The sequence below is a fragment of the Zootoca vivipara genome, chromosome 1 (genome assembly GCF_963506605.1).
Source record: "Zootoca vivipara chromosome 1, rZooViv1.1, whole genome shotgun sequence".
Classification (NCBI taxonomy): domain Eukaryota; kingdom Metazoa; phylum Chordata; class Lepidosauria; order Squamata; family Lacertidae; genus Zootoca; species Zootoca vivipara.
The window spans coordinates 39,772,540-39,792,643 of NC_083276.1; the positions used below are offsets into that span (position 1 = coordinate 39,772,540).

Consider the following 20,104-nt stretch of genomic DNA (forward strand, 5'->3'; position numbering starts at 1 on the left):
TTTTGGCCTACAATTCCCATGATCCCTAGCTAACAGGACCAGTGGTCGGGGAAGATGGGAATCATAGCTGCCAAGTTTTCCCTTTTCTCGCGAGGAAGCCTATTCAGCATAAGGGAAAATCCCTTAAAAAAAGGGATAACTTGGCAGCTATGATGGGAATTGCAGTCCAAAACATCTGGAGGGCCAAAGTTTGGGGGGGTGCCTGCTGTAATCCCATCCCTCCCAATCCTAGCACATCAAGAACTACTGAACTGAACTACTGAAATGACATCTTAAAATCAAAAAAATAATTTGTTGGTTGGGCGATGAGCTTGTTGCTTTGCTGCTCCTTCATAGTAAGGAATACTGAAAGAGGGTTGAAACTAGGCATCTCTACAAGACAGCCACTTTAGGCGTAACACAGCCAATTCCTAGGACAGGAGTGCCTACTCTCTATCAAGCAAGGGATTATACAAATGTGTGAAATAATTTACGTCTTTCTTATGAGAAAAGGCTAGGCATGTTTAGGAATTTAAGAAAAAATGGCAACTAAGGCAGATCTTTATAGTGTTATGCATGGTATAGCGGTCCTCGTGGGGCAGCAATAAAACTGCTATGGTTTCAGATTGGATGGGGGACTGCATGTTGAGATTCTTACATTGCAGGGGGGTGGACTAGATGACCTTTAGGATGTCTCCCAATGACAATTTTATGATTCTATGTATAGGAAAAATCAGAATAGACAGCATTATTCTCCTTTTCTCATAGCACTACAATTAGAGATCCCTTAATGGAATTGATTGGCAGTGGACTGAGAGCATACAAACCCCCCCCCCCCAAATACTTCTTCATACATAATCAATTTGTGAAATTCATTGCCATAGGATCTGGCAATGATCACTAGCTTAGATTTTAAAGTGGACTAGAGGAGTAAGTGGCAGATAGGGTGTAGCAACAGCTGAATGCTAGGGCTGCTAAGTGGAACTTCCAGTTCAGAGCCAGTGTGCCTATGAATTCCAATTGCAGGGGTGGGAAGCAAGTATAAGGATTGCCTATTTTATGTTCCCTGGAAGAATCTGGCTGGTCGCTGTGCAAAACATGATGCTGAACAAGAGGGACTCTTGTTCTGGTCTAACAGGACTCATCTAAAAATATGGAAAATATGTAACTAGAGCTAAATAACTAGAGCTGAAATAAGAGAAGTTTTATATAGCTATAGAATTTGTGATGTAAAATATGCATCTGAAGGTTATTTTATTATTATTAACTTCTGAAAACATCTCCATGCACTAGGTTCCTTTCAAGATACAAGCAACACTCACCTTGTTGTATGTCCTTCATCTCCAAATGTAAACTGGAAATCAAAATCCCTACAGTTTGAGATCTCTTTCCATCCAACAGTTTGATAATCTGGAAATAAAAATTGTTGGTCATACTCAAATGTCCAAATAAATGTGAAAAGTAAAGCAAGCTAATTTTTTTTAAGTGACTTAAATGTGACTTCCTTTTCCCTTCATCTTTCATGGTATTTTCTTTTTAAAAACCTGTATGCCAGGAATAGATGATAATATAAAAAGTATAATATAAAAGTATAATATAAAAAGCTTTACAACCATTATCGAAATCCAGCAAATAAGTGTAACCTAGAATTATTTCTAATTCATTTTTATGGCTAAATCTATGTATACTTTCCAATAAAGAAAACCACCTTTACCTGCCACCAATTTTAAGGGTGTGTGCTTAACTCTTCCACTTAGATTTCTGGCTTGTATTAGGGCTGACCCTATACATTTTGTTGCTCCTGTTTCACATACAGAAAGCAACTACGGTATGTTGGCAGTTGAATCTTTCTTTTATGTTGGCAAGAGGACAGTGTCCTCCACTACAGCTAAGGGTGGCTAGCTCTCTTAGGAGGTACAGGGCATGTTGTGTAGCACACACAATTCTGCTCTTCAACACTTAGCCAACATATCTCACCTCCCCACATCTGCTGCCTGAGGCGAATCCCTCACTCTGCATAATGGTAGGGCTGGCCCTGACAGATTCAGATATGCAGGGCCTATTCATGTCTATGTACAAGCAAATGTCATTGAATTAAATGAGACATACACTCAGGTAAGTGTGTATAGGACAACAGTCTAAATTAGTTTAATTTCCATTCCCTTAACTGCTCCTACTGATTTCAACAGGACTTAAAAGTTAGTCTGCACCCAAATGCAAATGGGATTTAAATCTACTTAACTTTGGCTGTAATGTGCCCAGTTTCAATTCTTAGAATAAAAGTAGGATGGATGCTCAGATATTTTCTGAACTCATGTCTACAAAATAATGGGTGTATATTTTTTTGGTCTCCATTCACTCTTTTTTAAAATAACAAAACGATTTTTAATAACAAAAAATTAGAGGGACAGAAGAAAATTTACCATAGAGTAAATCTACAAGTTAAATGGAAGTTTGTCACAGACATTTCTGAAGTTATAAATGTTATTTGATGAACTTGGCAGCAGATTAAATTCTAATAGGGGTAATTAAAGGCTTAAGTAGAGTGCAATTTGTATACCATTCACTGACCTCCAGGCTGACCCTTTTCAGAGGAAAATTCATAGGCTGTCATAAACCCCATTAGGCATGCCTAGTTTGAGGCAAAACCTTTCCAGACGACACCTCATACCGGCAATATTATATTTGAAACTACTACATTTGCAGGTACGGTATGCTCTAAAGATAGGATCAGGTTAGCTCGCACAACTTTCCTACTCCAGTATCTTATTTTAAACTGCAAATGCCTTTAATATTACATAATTTAAAACTATTAGAGAGAGGTTCACTTCAGAACAAAACAAGCTTTATATTTATAGCCTTTTATGGGAGGAAAGTACATATGGTCACAATTATAAATGCCAAACTAGACTCTGGCTACCTGAAATAGTCTGAGCAAAATGATCAAAAATTCTGTAGGGCTGAAATTTGTCACACTGGATAACAAAATTGTTAAGTCAAGAGAATAAAGGCCTACCTAGGGCACACTGGCTTTCTGTTAGCCTTGAGCAGTAGCTGAGCTCTTACTTGGAAGTAAAGAGCAGTACAGTGACTGACTGGAAGGCAGATAAGCACTGTTGTCCCAACATGCTATCCACTATTGAATCAAGAGGCATACCGCCTTTGATACTGGAGGTAGTGCAGAGTATCTTATCCTCCATAGCCTTATCCCCCTTTAAAGCCATTTAAGTTGCCAGCTATCCCAAATGCTGCATTCAGTAATGGGGTTTACTGTATTGCATTAGTTTTACTGGTTATAATGCTGACACTTCTTGTCCTGATTTTAATGTTCCTTTTACAGCGCAATACCTTTTTGTGTGATGGAACAGTTTTTTTTAATAGACACCCCACCACCTGTCAGGCTAAATTTTAAACAGCAGGAAATAACTTTACGCCGGGTTACCACCCCCATTTTTTGTTACTTTAAATTGCAGTGCAAAACCACTCCCACAGTTTTCTGCGTTAACAGGATCACAAAATGGATCCGCCCTCCTGCAAACAACTGACATAGAAATTAGTGCTAAGCCTCTCTACCTGATTTCCAAAAGTGGCTTTTACGTCATGTGAGAGATCACATAAAATGTAGACGCTATCAGGTAAGGAAACATTGGGAAAACAGTGCAGTCTTGACTACAGTCTAAGTGGTAGAGAATTCAACAACAACAACAACAACAACAACAACAATTTGTTATTGATACCCTGTCCATCAGGCTGGGTTTCCCCAGCCACTCTGGGTGGCTCCCAACAGAATTAAAAGCCCAATATGTGCTGTACGTCTTTTCATATGCCTCAAATCTCCCAACATTATAATAATAATAATAATAATTTATTATTTATACCCCGCCCATCTGGCCGGGTTCCCCCAGCCACTCTGGGCGGCTTCCAAACAAACAGAAATTCTAAAATACAGAAATCCATCAAACATTAAAAGCTTCCCTAAACAGGGCTGCCTTGAGATGCCTTCTAAAGGTCTGGTAATTGTTCTCTTTGACCTCTAGTGGGAGGGCATTCCACAGGGTGGGTGCCACTACCGAGAAGGCCCTCTGCCTGGTTCCCTGTAACTTGGCTTCTCGTAATGAGGGAACCGCCAGAAGGCCCTCGGAGCTGGACCTCAGTGTCCGGGCAGAACGATGGGGGTGGAGACGCTCCTTCAGGTATACCGGACCGAGGCCGTTTAGGGCTTTAAAGGTCAACACCAACACTTTGAATTGTGCTCGGAAACGTACTGGGAGCCAATGTAGGTCTTTTAGGACCGGTGTTATGTGATCTCGGCGGCCGCTCCCAGTCACCAGTCTAGCTGCCGCATTCTGGATTAGTTGTAGTTTCCGGGTCACCTTCAAAGGTAGCCCCACGTAGAGCGCATTGCAGTAGTCCAAGCGAGAGATAACTAGAGCATGCACCACTCTGGAGAGACAGTCACTGGGCAGGTAAGGACTCAGCCTGCGTACCAGATGGAGCTGATAAACAGCTGCCCTGGACACGGAGTTGACCTGTGCCTCCATGGACAGCTGTGAGTCTAAAATGACTCCCAGGCTGCGCACCTGGTCTTTCAGGGGCACAGTTACCCCATTCAGGACCAGGGAGTCCTCCACACCCGCCCGCCTCCTGTCCCCCACAAACAGTACTTCTGTCTTGTCAGGATTCAATCTCAATCTGTTAGCCGCCATCCATCCTCCAAACGCCTCCAAGCACTCACACAGGACCTTCACCGCCTTCACTGGTTCTGATTTAAAAGAGAGGTAGAGCTGGGTATCATCAGCATACTGATGGACACCCAGCCCAAACCCCCTGATGATCTCTCCCAGTGGCTGCATATAGATGTTAAAAAGCATGGGGGAGAGGACAGAACCCTGAGGCACCCCACAAGTGAGCGCCCAGGGGTCTGAACACTCATCCCCCACCACCACTTTCTGAACACGGCCCAGGAGGAAGGAGCGGAACCACTGCATGACAGTGCCCCCAGCTCCCAAGCCCTCTAGACGGTCCAGAAGGATGTTATGGTCGATGGTGTCAAAAGCCGCTGAGAGATCCAGCAGAACAAGGAAACAGCTCTTACCTTTGTCCCTAGCCCGCCGGAGATCATAGACCAGTGCGACCAAGGCAGTTTCAGTCCCATGATGAGGCCTGAATCCTGACTGGAAGGGATCCAAATGGTCCGCTTCTTCCAGGCGTGCCTGGAGTTGTTCCGCAACCACTCGCTCAATCACCTTGCCCAAGAATGGAAGATTTGAGACTGGGCGATAGTTGGCCATATTGGCCGGATCTAAAGATGGTTTTTTAAGAAGCGGTTTAATAACCGCCTCTTTCAGCGGGTCTGGGAAGGCTCCCTCATGGAGAGAAGCATTTACCAACCCGCGAAGCCCATCGCCCAGCCCTTCCTGGCTAGCTTTTATAAGCCAGGATGGGCAAGGATCAAGGAGACAGGTGGTTGGTTTCATTCGTCTAAGCAGCCTGTCCACATCCTCGGAGGTAACAGATTGAAATTGATCCCACAAAACTTGACTAGACAGGACTCTAGCACTCCCCCGCCCCGGCCCTGCTCCCACGGTGGAGTCTACCTCTTCCCGAATCTGAGCGACTTTATCTGCAAAAAACTTTGCAAAATCATTGCAGGAGATCGTGTGGCCCGTACTGGGCCCGGATGGAGCAGGTGGTTCCGCTAAATTGCGAACCACCTGGAAGAGTCTCCTGCTGCTGTTTTCTGCAGATGCGATGGAGACGGTGAAGAAGGTCCTCTTCGCCGTCGCCATTGCCACTTGGTAGGCTCGAAGTTGAGCTCTAGCCCGTGTCCGGTCTGATTCAAAATGAGTTTTCCGCCACCGGCGCTCTAGCCGTCTCAACGACTGTTTCATTGCCCTCAGCGCCGGGGAAAACCACGGGGCTGTCCGGGCTCCATGCAATCTGAGAGGGCGCTTCGGAGCCAGACAGTCAATAGCGCTGGTTAACTCCGCATTCCAGCGGGCCACCAGGGAATCAGCTGAAAGGCCATCGACATGGGATAAAACATCCCCTACCACTCTTTGGAAGCCAATTGGATCCATTAAGTAGCGGGGGCGGACCATCCGAATCGGTCCCACCTCCCTGCAGAGGGGAAGGGTTGCGGAGAAGTCCAGTTGCACCAGAAAGTGATCTGACCATGGCACTTCTTTTGTTTCACTTTTACTTAATGTCAGATCACCAACATCCATAGAGGTAAACACCAAGTCCAAGGCATGTCCGCGGCTATGAGTTGGGCCAGACTTATTCAGGGACAGCCCCATGGTGGCCATGCTTTCCACAAAGTCCCGAGCGGCTCCTTGTAAGGTCGTGTCGGCATGGATGTTAAAATCCCCTAAGACAACCAAGCTAGGTGTCTCCAGGAGCACATCCGACACGACCTGAAGCAGCTCGGGCAGGGAATCCTTGGTGCAGCGGGGAGGTCGGTACACCAAAAGGAATCCTGTACTGCCTCTATTGCCCAACTTCCAGAACATGCACTCAGAGAACTGGGTCTTCCCAATAGGACGCCTGGTGCAAACTAATGACTTCCTAAAAATCACTGCAACCCCCCCTCCCCGCCCAGATGGCCTGGGTTGCTGTGCATAAGAGAAACCTGGTGGGCAAGCAGCGCCAAGAACGGGCCCATCGGCTTCCTCCAACCAGGTCTCTGTCACACATGCCAGGTCAAATCCTCCATCCACAATCAGGTCGTGAATGGCGGTGGTCTTATTCATCATCGACCTGGCATTGCACAGCAGCACCTTCAGGTCATGTGGGTATCCCTTGCCTATTCCAATATCCGTCCGGTCAGGACCAGACCTGGAGGCAGGGATAGTCCTCAGACAACGACTAAGTCTGCCTCCTCGGTAATGACATGGTCTGGTCTTAGCGTAACTCCTCCTCCTACCCGTGACCACTGAGATCGGTTGTTCCAGTGCACACACCCCTGTGGAATCTGCCCCAGCCATTTTGCTTGCTGGGACCCCCTCCCGGGCAGCCCTGACCCCTCCCCTTAAAAACAAAATAAAACCTCTGTAAAAAACAGCAAGAACTCAACAAAAGAAGAGTACAAAAAAGACAATAAAACAATAAAACCAAAAACAATAAAAATTACAAATACACTAAAATTTAACAGATTCCCACACCCAACTAAAAATCCCTCCCACCTACCACCCCAAACACAATAAAACAATAAAACCAAAAACAATAAAAATTACAAATACACTAAAATTTAACAGATTCCCACACCCAACTAAAAATCCCTCCCACCTACCACCCCAAAGAAGATAAAAACATAAAAAATTCTTTAAAAAGCATTTTAAAAAGAACTCTGTGCTGTTTCAAGTTCCCCTGGGCAGCACCAGCAGCAGAGCAGCGGCAGCAGTCCTTTATGAGGCCTTCCAGGCCCCGCCCTAAACCAGGTGGAGAGAGGTAGGGACAGGGCCTGTGGGCACTCACAGCAGGAGAGAGTCCTGGGCAGCACCAGCAGCAGAGCAGCGGCAGCAGTCCTTTATGAGGCCTTCCAGGCCCCGCCCTAGACCAGGTGGAAGGAGGCAGGGACAGGGCCTGTGGGCACTCACAGCAGGAGAGAGTCCTGGGCAGCACCAGCAGCAGAGCAGCGGCAGCAGTCCTTTATGAGGCCTTCCAGGCCCCGCCCTAAACCAGGTGGAGAGAGGTAGGGACAGGGCCTGTGGGCACTCACAGCAGGAGAGAGTCCTGGGCAGCACCAGCAGCAGAGCAGCGGCAGCAGTCCTTTATGAGGCCTTCCAGGCCCCGCCCTAAACCAGGTGGAGAGAGGTAGGGACAGGGCCTGTGGGCACTCACAGCAGGAGAGAGTCCTGGGCAGCACCAGCAGCAGAGCAGCGGCAGCAGTCCTTTATGAGGCCTTCCAGGCCCCGCCCTAGACCAGGTGGAGAGAGGTAGGGACAGGGCCTGTGGGCACTCACAGCAGGAGAGAGTCCTGGGCAGCACCAGCAGCAGAGCAGTGGCAGCAGTCCTTTATGAGGCCTTCCAGGCCCCGCCCTAGACCAGGTGGAGAGAGGTAGGGACAGGGCCTGTGGGCACTCACAGCAGGAGAGAGTCCTGGGCAGCACCAGCAGCAGAGCAGTGGCAGCAGTCCTTTATGAGGCCTTCCAGGCCCCGCCCTAGACCAGGTGGAAGGAGGCAGGGACAGGGCCTGTGGGCACTCACAGCAGGAGAGAGTCCTGGGCAGCACCAGCAGCAGAGCAGCGGCAGCAGTCCTTTATGAGGCCTTCCAGGCCCCGCCCTAGACCAGGTGGAGAGAGGTAGGGACAGGGCCTGTGGGCACTCACAGCAGGAGAGAGTCCTGGGCAGCACCAGCAGCAGAGCAGTGGCAGCAGTCCTTTATGAGGCCTTCCAGGCCCCGCCCTAGACCAGGTGGAAGGAGGCAGGGACAGGGCCTGTGGGCACTCACAGCAGGAGAGAGTCCTGGGCAGCACCAGCAGCAGAGCAGCGGCAGCAGTCCTTTATGAGGCCTTCCAGGCCCCGCCCTAAACCAGGTGGAGAGAGGTAGGGACAGGGCCTGTGGGCACTCACAGCAGGAGAGAGTCCTGGGCAGCACCAGCAGCAGAGCAGCGGCAGCAGTCCTTTATGAGGCCTTCCAGGCCCCGCCCTAGACCAGGTGGAAGGAGGCAGGGACAGGGCCTGTGGGCACTCACAGCAGGAGAGAGTCCTGGGCAGCACCAGCAGCAGAGCAGCGGCAGCAGTCCTTTATGAGGCCTTCCAGGCCCCGCCCTAAACCAGGTGGAGAGAGGTAGGGACAGGGCCTGTGGGCACTCACAGCAGGAGAGAGTCCTGGGCAGCACCAGCAGCAGAGCAGCGGCAGCAGTCCTTTATGAGGCCTTCCAGGCCCCGCCCTAGACCAGGTGGAAGGAGGCAGGGACAGGGCCTGTGGGCACTCACAGCAGGAGAGAGTCCTGGGCAGCACATTCAGTTTCACTGAATGATGCCACCTACTGCTATTATCTGAGACAGAAAAAAATATCTCTATCATCTTTCTCTACACCATGCATCATTTTTCATACCTTATGATCTCCCTCCTTCTCTCCTCTGTAACCACCAAGCTGAATGCAGCACAGCAGGCATGCATGTTGCTTGCTTGGAACTGCAAAAAAGTGTGCATTTGTCAAGCTCCTTGCAAGCCCTAATGCACTGCTGAGAAGCAGCTTTTATCTTGGCGGATCACAGATTCAGTGGGTATGCACTAAATTAAGGTTTGGAAAGACCAGCTTGTTCCATCTGGCCCCAGCTAGTGAAAGATGCTTCAAGCTCCCAGAAGTACGCGCTTTGTGCACAGATGACAGTAGTATGTAAGCAACCAACTTCCTAGCTGTTGCCAGTTGATGATAACGATACACCAGCTGGCAGGATATGCCTAAGCAACAGACATGGCAGCAAACTGTCTGCCTCTTCTCTGGTTACTAAATATACCAGTGAAATAGATGCAGTATCTCCAGAGCCTGCAACAATGTAAATGCTGCAATCCCATGCTTCATCCTTCCCTTGTACAAACACGGGGATTGTCACAGCCCGTGCAAGACTTGGTCATCTTAGTAGTAAAAGTAAAAATTCAAAAATAACACCCCTCCTTCCGAACCATGCTACAGGCCGATGCTCACAGGAGCAGGAATTAGGAAAATGGTGCTCCCTCCGAAACCCACCACCTGCAGCAAAAGCTTACACTCACTATGTAAGACCAGTCCATAGGGGAATCTCATCGGGTCAGCATGTCAGACACTCAAAAACTATCCAGAGAAAGAGTTCTTCTTTGAAAGTAAAGGACAATTCACACACATCTTGTTGTTTATTATTATTATCATGCTTGTTAACCTGAGCTCAAGGTTAACAAGTGAACAGGTCCTGTGAGTGATCAGCTACGACCAGATACAGTGGTGCCTCGCTTAACGAATGCCCTGCTTAACGAAATGATTGTTCGAGTGGAGGTTGCCTCGCTAGACGAATTCGTTTTATGAAAAATTCGTCTAGCGAATTGCGGTTTCCCATAGGAATGCATTGAAATTCAATTAATACGTTCCTATGGGCAAAAAAAATCAAAAAAAAATCAATGCATTCCTATGGGATTTGCTAGACGAATTTTTCGTTATAAGAAAAGACCCGTGGAATGAATTAAATTCGTCTAGCGAGGCACCACTGTATTGTGATTTTGGAACCCTAACATGTAGTCGGTAGAGAGAAGAATAACCACATACGGCACAACAACAGGGGTGCAATTACAAGGGGCACAAAAGGATACAGGCCCTTTGACAAGCTACTCACTTGTATGAGTTCACAGTGAATTCCACTAACAAACAGATTACATTAGTCTTAATGGTCTTAATGTTGTGTAAATATATTTAGGATTGGCACAATTCTTAAAATATTCTGACCCAGGATGGTGTGACCCAGAATTATGAAGCCATCTTTTCAAGAATCGTGGAATGTTGTAATTGTTATTATTATCATCTCACAATTACAAAATAGGCAAAAACATAAAAACCCCTGATGACAGATATATCCTCTTTTAAAAACTACTCTCATTCAAAAATATTGACACTCATCGTAAATGAGAACATGTGCTAATAATTACTTGAAACGAGTTAGAGATAATGGACAACAGAAAAGCCATTATCTTCAGTGGGTTTCTTTTTCTGACTTTGATATGATAATCATAGCACTAAAGAGCCAAAGGTGATTGATGGAGTCTTATTTAGATCATGCAGATGACACAAATTATGTGACATTTATCCCTTGACTTTGTAGGAAGAAAATATAACAGCATCAAACTGAATGTTAGCATCCACAAGAATCATTAATATCTGGTAGATATAGAAAAAGGTAAATCAATACCGTGAAAATTAAAATGTAAAAATCCTACTCCCTATACATTTTCCATTCCACACATGGGACAACCATCAAGTTTGCTACAAATACAATGGCTTTAACACCTATGCCTCTTGCCACAAAGTGTGAACGACAGGCATGTTAACTAAAGCATGCGCCTGAGAGCCCTGACTGGCTACAGTTCCACAACGTGTTATATAAGTGTTTGTATGAGCTATTATTCACATTTTATGTGTGTATGTGGTGGGAAATACCAGTACAGTATCAGTGCCCCTTGGCAACATGATAGTTGTGTAAAGAATGGGTAAAAAGGAGGGGGGGAGGTAAAGGACCCCTGGATGGTTAAGACCAGTCAAAGGCGACTATGGGGTGTGGCGCTCATCTCGCTTTTCAGGCCGAGGGAGCTGGTGTTTGTCCACAGACAGGTGCCCGGGTCATGTGGCTAAGCATGACTAAACCCTTTCTGGCACAACAGAACACCGTGATGGGAACCAGAGCACAGGAGAACACCATGATGAGTGCCAGAGCGCATGGAAATGCCGTTTACGTTCCTGCCGCAGCAGTACCTATTTATCTACTTGCACTGGTGTGCTTTCAAATTGCTAGGTTGGCAGAAGCTGGGGCAGAGCAACGGGAGCTCACCACCATCATGCAGATTCGAACCGGTGACCTTCCAATCGGCAAGCCCAAGAAGCTCAGTGGTTTAGACCACAGTGCCACCCACATCCCAGATTCTAGGACCCCATTCTATGATGCCTGATCACTAACTGAACTTCAAAGTGTACAGCCATATTTATTTACTGTTTTCAAGAAGAGAATTTTCCCAAAGTGGCTCAATATTTGCATATGTACTCTGATGTGAACTAGGCTCTTTGGGTGTGGGTAGAATCATGCATTCAGACACTCAAGTTGGGTACCAATGAGAAATGAAGTCTATTAGCATGGAGAAGAAAAGGTGTCTGCTCTGCCCTGTTACCATGCTCTTTCTGTATCGTCCCAGCGAGCAGTGGCCTTGTGGAGCTGCGGGGTCACCCTCCTGACACCATTGTTGCTGTAGCTTACCTGGATAGGATTAGGGTAGGGAAAGATGGTGGATAGGTCAGGGCTGCACAAGGACACTGGTGGAGCAGGCCAGTGGGCCCACACAATCTCATCCTTGCTGCTGCCCTCTCCTGCACCAGCCCCATCAAATTAAGCTGCGGTGACATTATTGTGGGGAGGATGGCTGCCCACCAGCACAAAGATTGCTCCTGGCCCCAGGTGGGCATTAATTGGGGTCTAGGCTTGTGTGTGGTGCTAATGGTTATGCTCCGTTTTAATGGAGTTCTCAAGGCCATTAATAAGAATGAGACAATTTTTAATTCCAGTATGAATTTTAGACATAGCCATAGTTAAGAACTTAATCCTATTGTCAGTTTCAAATAGTTTCAAATAGCGCCTGAACCAAGTCTGAAGACAATTCAATCCCAGATGTGGGCAATTATTGAAAAGAAAAATCTCAGCCTAAACAATGACAGATTTGGGCCCACCACATATAAGACCTGTCATTCGAACATCCTTTTGTATTTCTTTGTTCTTGTTGTATTACTGCAAACTAAAATGCATATAAGAAAGATACTCAATAAAACCCTAGATGATGATGATGATTAAAAAAAGATTAAGTTAAGGTTGCAATACAGAAATACCTTTTTGGCTTTTGTTTTCTTTTCATAAGACTCTGCTAATGGCTTTTTCTTTTCCTGAGCTGTTTCTTTGGAGAATAAGTATTCAAATTCACTGGCATCACATATGTCAGGCTCTTCCAAAGAATCCCACAGAGTTGGCGCTGTGTTTTGACTAAAATTGGGAAAAGGCAAAATAAAATTACCACGTCTTTTTTAAAGTTACTTACTTACTTTACCACATATTTTAAACTCCACCAATTTTTAGTACACCTGCCTTTGGACTGGCCTACTATTTAGAAAGAAGTTCCATACCCAAATGTTTATACTGCTCAATACACTGTTTTGTAATCCTGTCTTCCCCTACCTGGAACCTTCCAGATGTTGCTGGACTGCAACTCCCATCATCCCTGACTAATGGCTACGGTGTCTGGGGCTGATGGGAGTTGGAGTCCAACGACATCTAGAAGCCATCAAACTGGGGAAGGTTAGCGTATTCAATGTGTTTTTCTCACCGCTGCATAGATTGTGTAGCTCTTCAACACACAGATTGTGTATTACTTATTATTTTAAGTTATTTGCATGGACTCAAGATTCCAGGCAATCTGACAAGTATTCTGAACATATACAAAATAGTGGGGAGGGGATTCTAGGCAGAATGCAAGCACAACCTAGCCAAATATTGACAGTATCTTCCATATTTGCTTCTTCATATTAGTATTACACTTAGTATTACCACTGAATGGTGAGATCTATAATTTAAAAACAATCTCATTTCAATGTTTCATTCTCCGTTTTGAGAATCTTTAGTAGCAAAAGAGAGAAGATTGCTTTTCTTTGGCAACTTCAGATTCTTAATAAGAAAATTATCTCTTGGTTTTATTGGTAGCAGCTGGTATTTTCCCTCCAGCAGGTGTCACTCACATGACATTTTATTCCTACTTGTCATTTCATATCAAGTCTCACCTTTTTCCCTTGCTATATTCCCATTATAAAAAAAAATCAAGGCTCACAGAATAAGCAATGTTCAGAAATGAAAGTATCAGATCTGGACACGTCTTCTACAATGCAAACAGATTCCAGTAAACCTTATAATTAAAAAATGCAGATGAAGAAAATGTTATGAATGCTACTTTTAATATAGTACCACATTTAGTTATAGAATGGTGCTTAGGCTGTATCAACTGATTTACTGACAGAGATATACTCTTAACCAAGTTCCACAACAGATAGACAACAGAAATTTGGTAACGGGGAAAATACATTTTTAATGTCTCTCCCTCAACATTTGGGCACATAAACCTGGTTCAGACATCTTAATCCAATCCTGGCTTCCTATCTTGGTTTGTCAGCAGTGATCAACGCACAGTTTCACAGTTTGGATACCCTCAGGAGGTTGTGGACTCTCCTTCCTTGGAGGTTTTTAAGCAGAGGCTGGATGGCCATTTGTCCTGGATGCTTTAGCTGAGATTCCGGCATTGCAGGGGGTTGGACTAGATCAGTGTTTCCCAACCTTGTGCCTCCAGCTGTTTTCAGACTACAATTCCCATCATTCCTGACCACTGGTCTTGCTAGCTAGGGATGATGGGAGTTGTAGTCCAAAAACAGCTGGAGGCACAAGGTTGGGAAACACTGGACAACTCTAAGATTCTATGATTCTATGAAAAAATAGCAGTAGCCAGAACAGAAACACTAAAGCCAGACATACACAGGGAGGAGGGAAGGGGAGTAGAGAGCTCATGTGTACAGAAAAGAAGTTCCAAATAAGGATATGGTGTTATTGTTGTTTGTTATTTGATCTCTATGAATTCATAGTCTAGCCTTTTGTCTTCATCAAGCTAAGCAAAGAACAACAAGAAGAAAATAGAGAAAGTGGGCAGGCAAGGGCAGGAGAGCTGCCTGTCTGGGGTGAGTGGGAAGACATTTCATCACAAACTTAGGGGCAATACAACTGTCATCACTGCACTTTAGAATGCTGACCCTACATCAACTTACATATAAAGCATTCCTTCATATAAATTCTAGGAATTTTGCTATGCAGTAATCAGTACTTGGTGGAGAGATGTATTTCCAGGCAAGTAAAATTATGTCGCTTACCACTTAGTATGCACCACTAAGCTTACCGACTTGTGCTTAAGATTGGGAGGGACGGGGGGACTGTTTGGGCAAGCAGAAATGCTTGTGCTGGTTGAACAATAAGAATGTGACAATGAATTCCTCCCTGGGACTGCAGTCCTGTGCAAGTCAGTGGGGATTATGGCTGAGAAGGCATGCACAGGATTGTGTTGTAAAGCCCTGGCTTTTGGTGATGCCACTAAGACCAGATACATTACTAGGGAAATGTGAGAAGTCTAGAGAAACATAACAGCATTTCTCTTTCTAAACAAAGTGCAGGAGCAAAGTGATGGGCGAGGGTTTGGCTAGGACTGATCACACATCCACTGTTGGGGACATGCTGACATCACTTGCACACATTGCTGGGGCATGCGGATGTGACATCAGCATGCCACATGCTGTGTGCATGCCACATCAGCACATCACAGGGAAGTGCCGACGTGACACACACATGGACAAATGGAATCGGGGGGGGGGGCAGCCCCTTCATTGAAAATTCGTGGGTGCTCAAGAACCCAGGGCTCCCCATAGTCAGTGCCTATGTTTGGGGCTATCTGCTGCTTCTGCACAGGTTTTAGGCCTACCATGTGGTTCATACAGCTAAAGTTGACTATCTCAACTCTACTAGTTCTTTGTATGCACCACTAAGCTGAATTTATTTGGCATAGCAGGAAGAGCAGTCAAGCATCTGAATGGCAGTGATATGGGCTACTGGAAAGCCAATGGCCTTCTCCTGTGGCTCAGGCCTTTAAGGATTATCATATGAGCTAATCTGATGGCAGAGTATCTCCAGGACCAGGTTCTTTGTAACTCATGCCTCTAGCAGTACTAAAAATACTGCATGCCAAGTCATATTACTCTATTTGTGTGTGCCACAGGGTACAGTTCTGAACAAGAATGTTAAGCAGATTATGGAACTTTTTGAAAAAGGCTACTCCCTAGCAGTAAACCACCCTATTTTTTTTTAAAAAAAAAATTCTACATTTCAAAATACAAACAAAACCTGAGTTGATTATTTTTTGTATTTCTGCAATGTAATCTCCTTTTGCTTTAGTTGATCTTGAAATAGTGCACACAGGTTTCCACTATACGTTTCAAAATAACAGGGAAGCATAACTTTACCTGCTGTCTTGTATTTGTATTCTGGTCCAATAAAGTGGCTTCATAGGACAGGCAGGTTCGATGGCAGGCTTTCGAGGACCTTGGCTTGATGACAATGTGCTGCTGAAAAGGAAACTGGATCCAGGAGGTGGTGGTGGTGGAGGAGGAGGAGGAGGAGGAGGACCTGCTCCCGATGGAGAAAATCCTGGTGGGGGAGGTGGTGGAAACTGACCTGCAAAAGCTGCAGGAAGTGGAGGTGGAGGAGGAGGAGGATGGGGTGATCCCATGCCTGGTAATAATGTTGGGGGTGGAGGGATTGAACCAGGAAGAGGTGGTGGTGGCGGTGGTGGTGGTGGTAACATCTGAGATACAGCACTCCCTGAGGCATGGCCATAATTGCATGCTTCATTATTGTCCAATGCGGGTGAAACACTATTATTCAAACAAGGTATAGTCAGCTTTTTAGGTATTGTTTGGTTATTTTTGACTGTCCGGCTTTCATCTTCACTTGGCTTTATAAAAGTTTCTCTGTCGGTTTGTATACATACAGTTCTGTATGTCTTTGGTGGGTGATCATCTTCAGTCGATACACAGGCATCCTTTGCTTCCTCGCTTCTCCTGTATAATGTATTTTCCAGTTCATTTTCCAAATTTGCAATGACTTCCTCAAGCTTTGCTATGGATGACGCGTGCTCTCCTCGAATATGAAAGACCCTGAGTTCAAACTCGGACTGTGAACAAATAATGAAAAGTCGCCGTTTAAGAAGTATAACTGCAATTGCCATGAAACGTACAGTGCAAGCCTGTGCTTGCTTTCTCAGAAATAAATCCCACTGAACTCACAGGGACCCACTTAGTATGTATAGCACTGCAGCCTTAATTGCCTTATTTATTGTGCACAATGCCTGCGATCACTTATAGTAACACTGTCTTATTACCTAAGAGGGGAATTAGGTCTGACACTAAGGCTGGGCAATATCTGTTTTTCAACATCATATATTACCAGTGAAACATTGTGATATATCACAATGTCTGAAATAAGGATGGAGGTATGTAGAGGCACTGGCTGGCTTCACGGTTTTCCCCGCATTGTGATTTTTGCAGGCCCCTGCTCTTGTGATTTGCTGCCTCCAGGGGAGAGTTGAGCCAGCAGAGTTAACAGGGGCTGCAGGAATTGAGAATCATTGGCGGCTTCACAGTTTTTCCCACATTGTGATTTTTGCATAGCAAAACACATACATCATGTTACAGGTAGGTAGCCGTGTGGGTCTGACATAGTCGAAACAAACAAACAAACAAACAAACAAAAATCCTTCCAGTAGCACCTTAGAGACCAATTAAGTTTGTCATTGGTATGAGCTTTTGTGTGCATGCACATTGCACACTTCTTCAAATACATCATGATTTGCGATATATGGCCTGATCAAAAATTATGAAACCGATATATCACGATATGGACTTCAAACCAGATTTAGATGTTATATCGATATATTGGCCAGCCCTATCTGACTCACATCAATGAAAAGAAATACAAGTTACACGTAAGAAGGAAAATGTATATGCTAAGCTACGTAAGAAACTAAGATGAGCCTGGTGGATCAAGCCAATGACCCCTCTAGTCCAGTATCCTGTTCTCACAGTGGTCAACCAGATGCCTATGGGAAGCCTGAAAGCAGGACCCGAGCACAACAACACATCCCCCATACCTACAATTCCCATCAACTGGAATTCAGAGACATACCACTACATAAGCATCATTACCAGGTCACCTTGATAGACAAATTCATGGCGGATACACCTACATCTTGGTACATAACCTAGTTCTGCTTCTGCCTTTTGTCTTTTGAACTACTTCTATACCAGTGATTCATGCCACTGACTATTTCCATTTTAGGAGTTAACAAAGTGTGTGTGTGTGGGGGGGGGGTCAAGATAATTAACAGTGGTTGGAAGAAGCTGTCTCCCCTGCTTCCACTGTGGGGCTGTTAAATAGTAGGAAAACTTGTAAGAACTGTTGGGGAGAAGCTGCCATTATCCTAAGAGATGTTGTATGGAAGGGACAGAACAATAATTGCTGTCACTCTCTCAAGCCTGGCCTGTCTTGGGAGATCCCTGTGCACATTTGCAGCACCAGTACAAACAGTTCCCAGCCCCTAACCTTTGCTCTTCATGGAGAAAGCAAGGACAAGAATGTAGCAAAGCTTGTTGGGACTGCTGGGGGTGGGGGTGGGAAGGATGCAAGTGGCAGCCTAATACACCTAACTCTCATAATCACTTGCTTCTTTGGTAAACAATTCAAGGTACGGATACATGTGCTAGCGATAGCCATCTGAGGAAAGATTTTGAGGAGGTGAAGGGTCTGCAAGACTATTTTCCTCAAATACAAGTTAGTGTCTACCATTGGTAGAGAGACCCTCCCCTTGCCTGTGTAAGCTGTTCACCCATCTACACCCTGGGAGCAGTCTCTTATTTGTTTTTCTTATACCATGACTACTGAAAATAAAACACACTCTCCCAAAACTAATATGCAAACATGAGTCTTCTCAGTATCTTTTATATGGGGAAATTAGACCTTGCAGGGGTCAGTTTTGAAGTTTTATTTATACAAGCATATAGTCACGTATGTGCAAACAGTTTTTGTACTTTGTAAACTGCTTGGAAGCTTGTTTTAGCATTTAGCAGTATAGAAATTTAGTAAGTAGGTAAATTAATGAAGAAAATGTTTTCACTGCTCAATACCAGAAACATGAAGTAATGAATTGATAATAAATTTTATATATTTGCCTACAAATATTTTTCAGGCAAAGGAACGAAGTTAGGGGAGGAACATAGGAGGTTCATAGACTCTCCTGGCTTTTTGCATGATATTCTCCTTCTTTTCACAGCTGCTTCTTTCTTTACCCAGAAACAGCAACAACACACTTGGGCTGTCACACACTTCACATTAAAAAACAACAACAACACCACAACTTGCGCATAACCCCCCAAAATTGGTGGCCTTGGAAAAAAACCCTTGAACAAAGAATACATTTGTTTTAAATTTCAGCAACTACAATCAGAGGCTTAACAATCAAAGGATATTTGGAAGAATAAAATACTGTATGCCAATTTGCTTAAAAATCAAAATTCCTTTCTCGAGACACCTCAGCCATCATAATCTGTTTCATATGCTGCATTAATATTGTCTTCAAGGACAAACATTTCGTTTTATTCCCAATGCATTGACTGAGAATAATATAATTCAAGACATGACACATGCAAAAATCCCCAGGACGCTAAAATATTTGTGTTGTTTAAGAGGTGTCTATGGAATCCAAATGTGCATATGAGTGAATGAGAGATGCAATTACATGTAGGAGATGTGGCAACGGAAGATTAACAGAAAGTGTAAGGTTACCAAAATACTATTAGGGAAAAAAGTTGCGGAAACGTATATATTATATATGGAACTGCTCGATTTAAAACATTACATGCGCAGCAGTGGATCTGGATCCGGACTTCTTGAGAGCAAAACTGCAAGTACAGAATATTTGCAGTGGAGAACAGGCAAAATGATTTCTTCCAACTCCTTCTTCCCCTTTGCTCCAAAGGGCTAGAGAGCCTTCTAGTACAGTTTGGGAAGTGGCACCTGGGGGGGCTGCAGTTGGAAGGGGGAATCCTCCACTGGGAAGTCTTCAAATTACAGTCATACCTTGGTTTTAGAACAGCTTAGTTCTCGAACGTTTTGGCTCCCAAACACTGCAAACCCGGAAGTGACTGTTGTGTTTTGCAAACTATTTTTGGAAGCCGGATGTCTGACGGGGCTTCCTGCAGCCAATCAGAAGCTGCACTTGGGTTTCCAAACATTTCAGAAGTCAAACGGGCTTCCGGAAAGTACTCCGTTTGACTTTCAAAGTATGACTCAGTGAATGGATGGAGTCCTGCTGGTAAGCAGTCCTCTACCTTGCTTACTGGCCTCTGGGAAGGTCATGCAGGGGTCCTGGGATGCTCTCAGAACCCTTGTGCCTCCTTCCCAAAGGCAGGTAAGCAAGGCGCCACCTTCCTTACTGGTCCTCTGGGGAAGAAGAAGAAGAGTTTGGATTTGATATCCCGCTTTATCACTACCCGAAGGAGTCTCAAAGCGGCTAACAATCTCCTTTCCCCTCCTCCCCCACAACAGACACCCTGTAGGTGGGTGGGGCTGAGAGACTTCAAAGAAGTGTGACTAGTCCAAGGCCACCCAGCAGCTGCATGTGGAGGAGCGGAGACGCGAACCCGGCTCCCCAGATTACGAGTCTACCGCTCTTAACCACTACACCACACTGGCTCTCCGCTGGGGAGGATGTGCAAGGGCTCTGAGAGTGTCCAAGGACCCTCAAATGACCATCTCA

At 45.1% G+C, this 20,104-nt stretch overlaps 1 protein-coding gene across 3 annotated transcripts in view; it reads right to left on the reverse strand.

The window, feature by feature from the left end:
- FMN1 (formin 1) overlaps positions 1-20,104 on the reverse strand; it is a 178,424-nt gene that overhangs the window by 76,294 nt on the left and 82,026 nt on the right. For all 3 annotated transcript variants that reach the window (XM_035110687.2, XM_035110681.2, XM_035110694.2), the window contains 3 exons: positions 15,756-16,465; positions 12,543-12,693; positions 1,302-1,389 (listed from right to left, as the gene is read on the reverse strand). In XM_035110687.2, the coding sequence (XP_034966578.2) occupies positions 1,302-1,389; positions 12,543-12,693; positions 15,756-16,465 (949 nt within the window). The remainder of the gene's footprint in view (positions 1-1,301; positions 1,390-12,542; positions 12,694-15,755; positions 16,466-20,104) is intronic.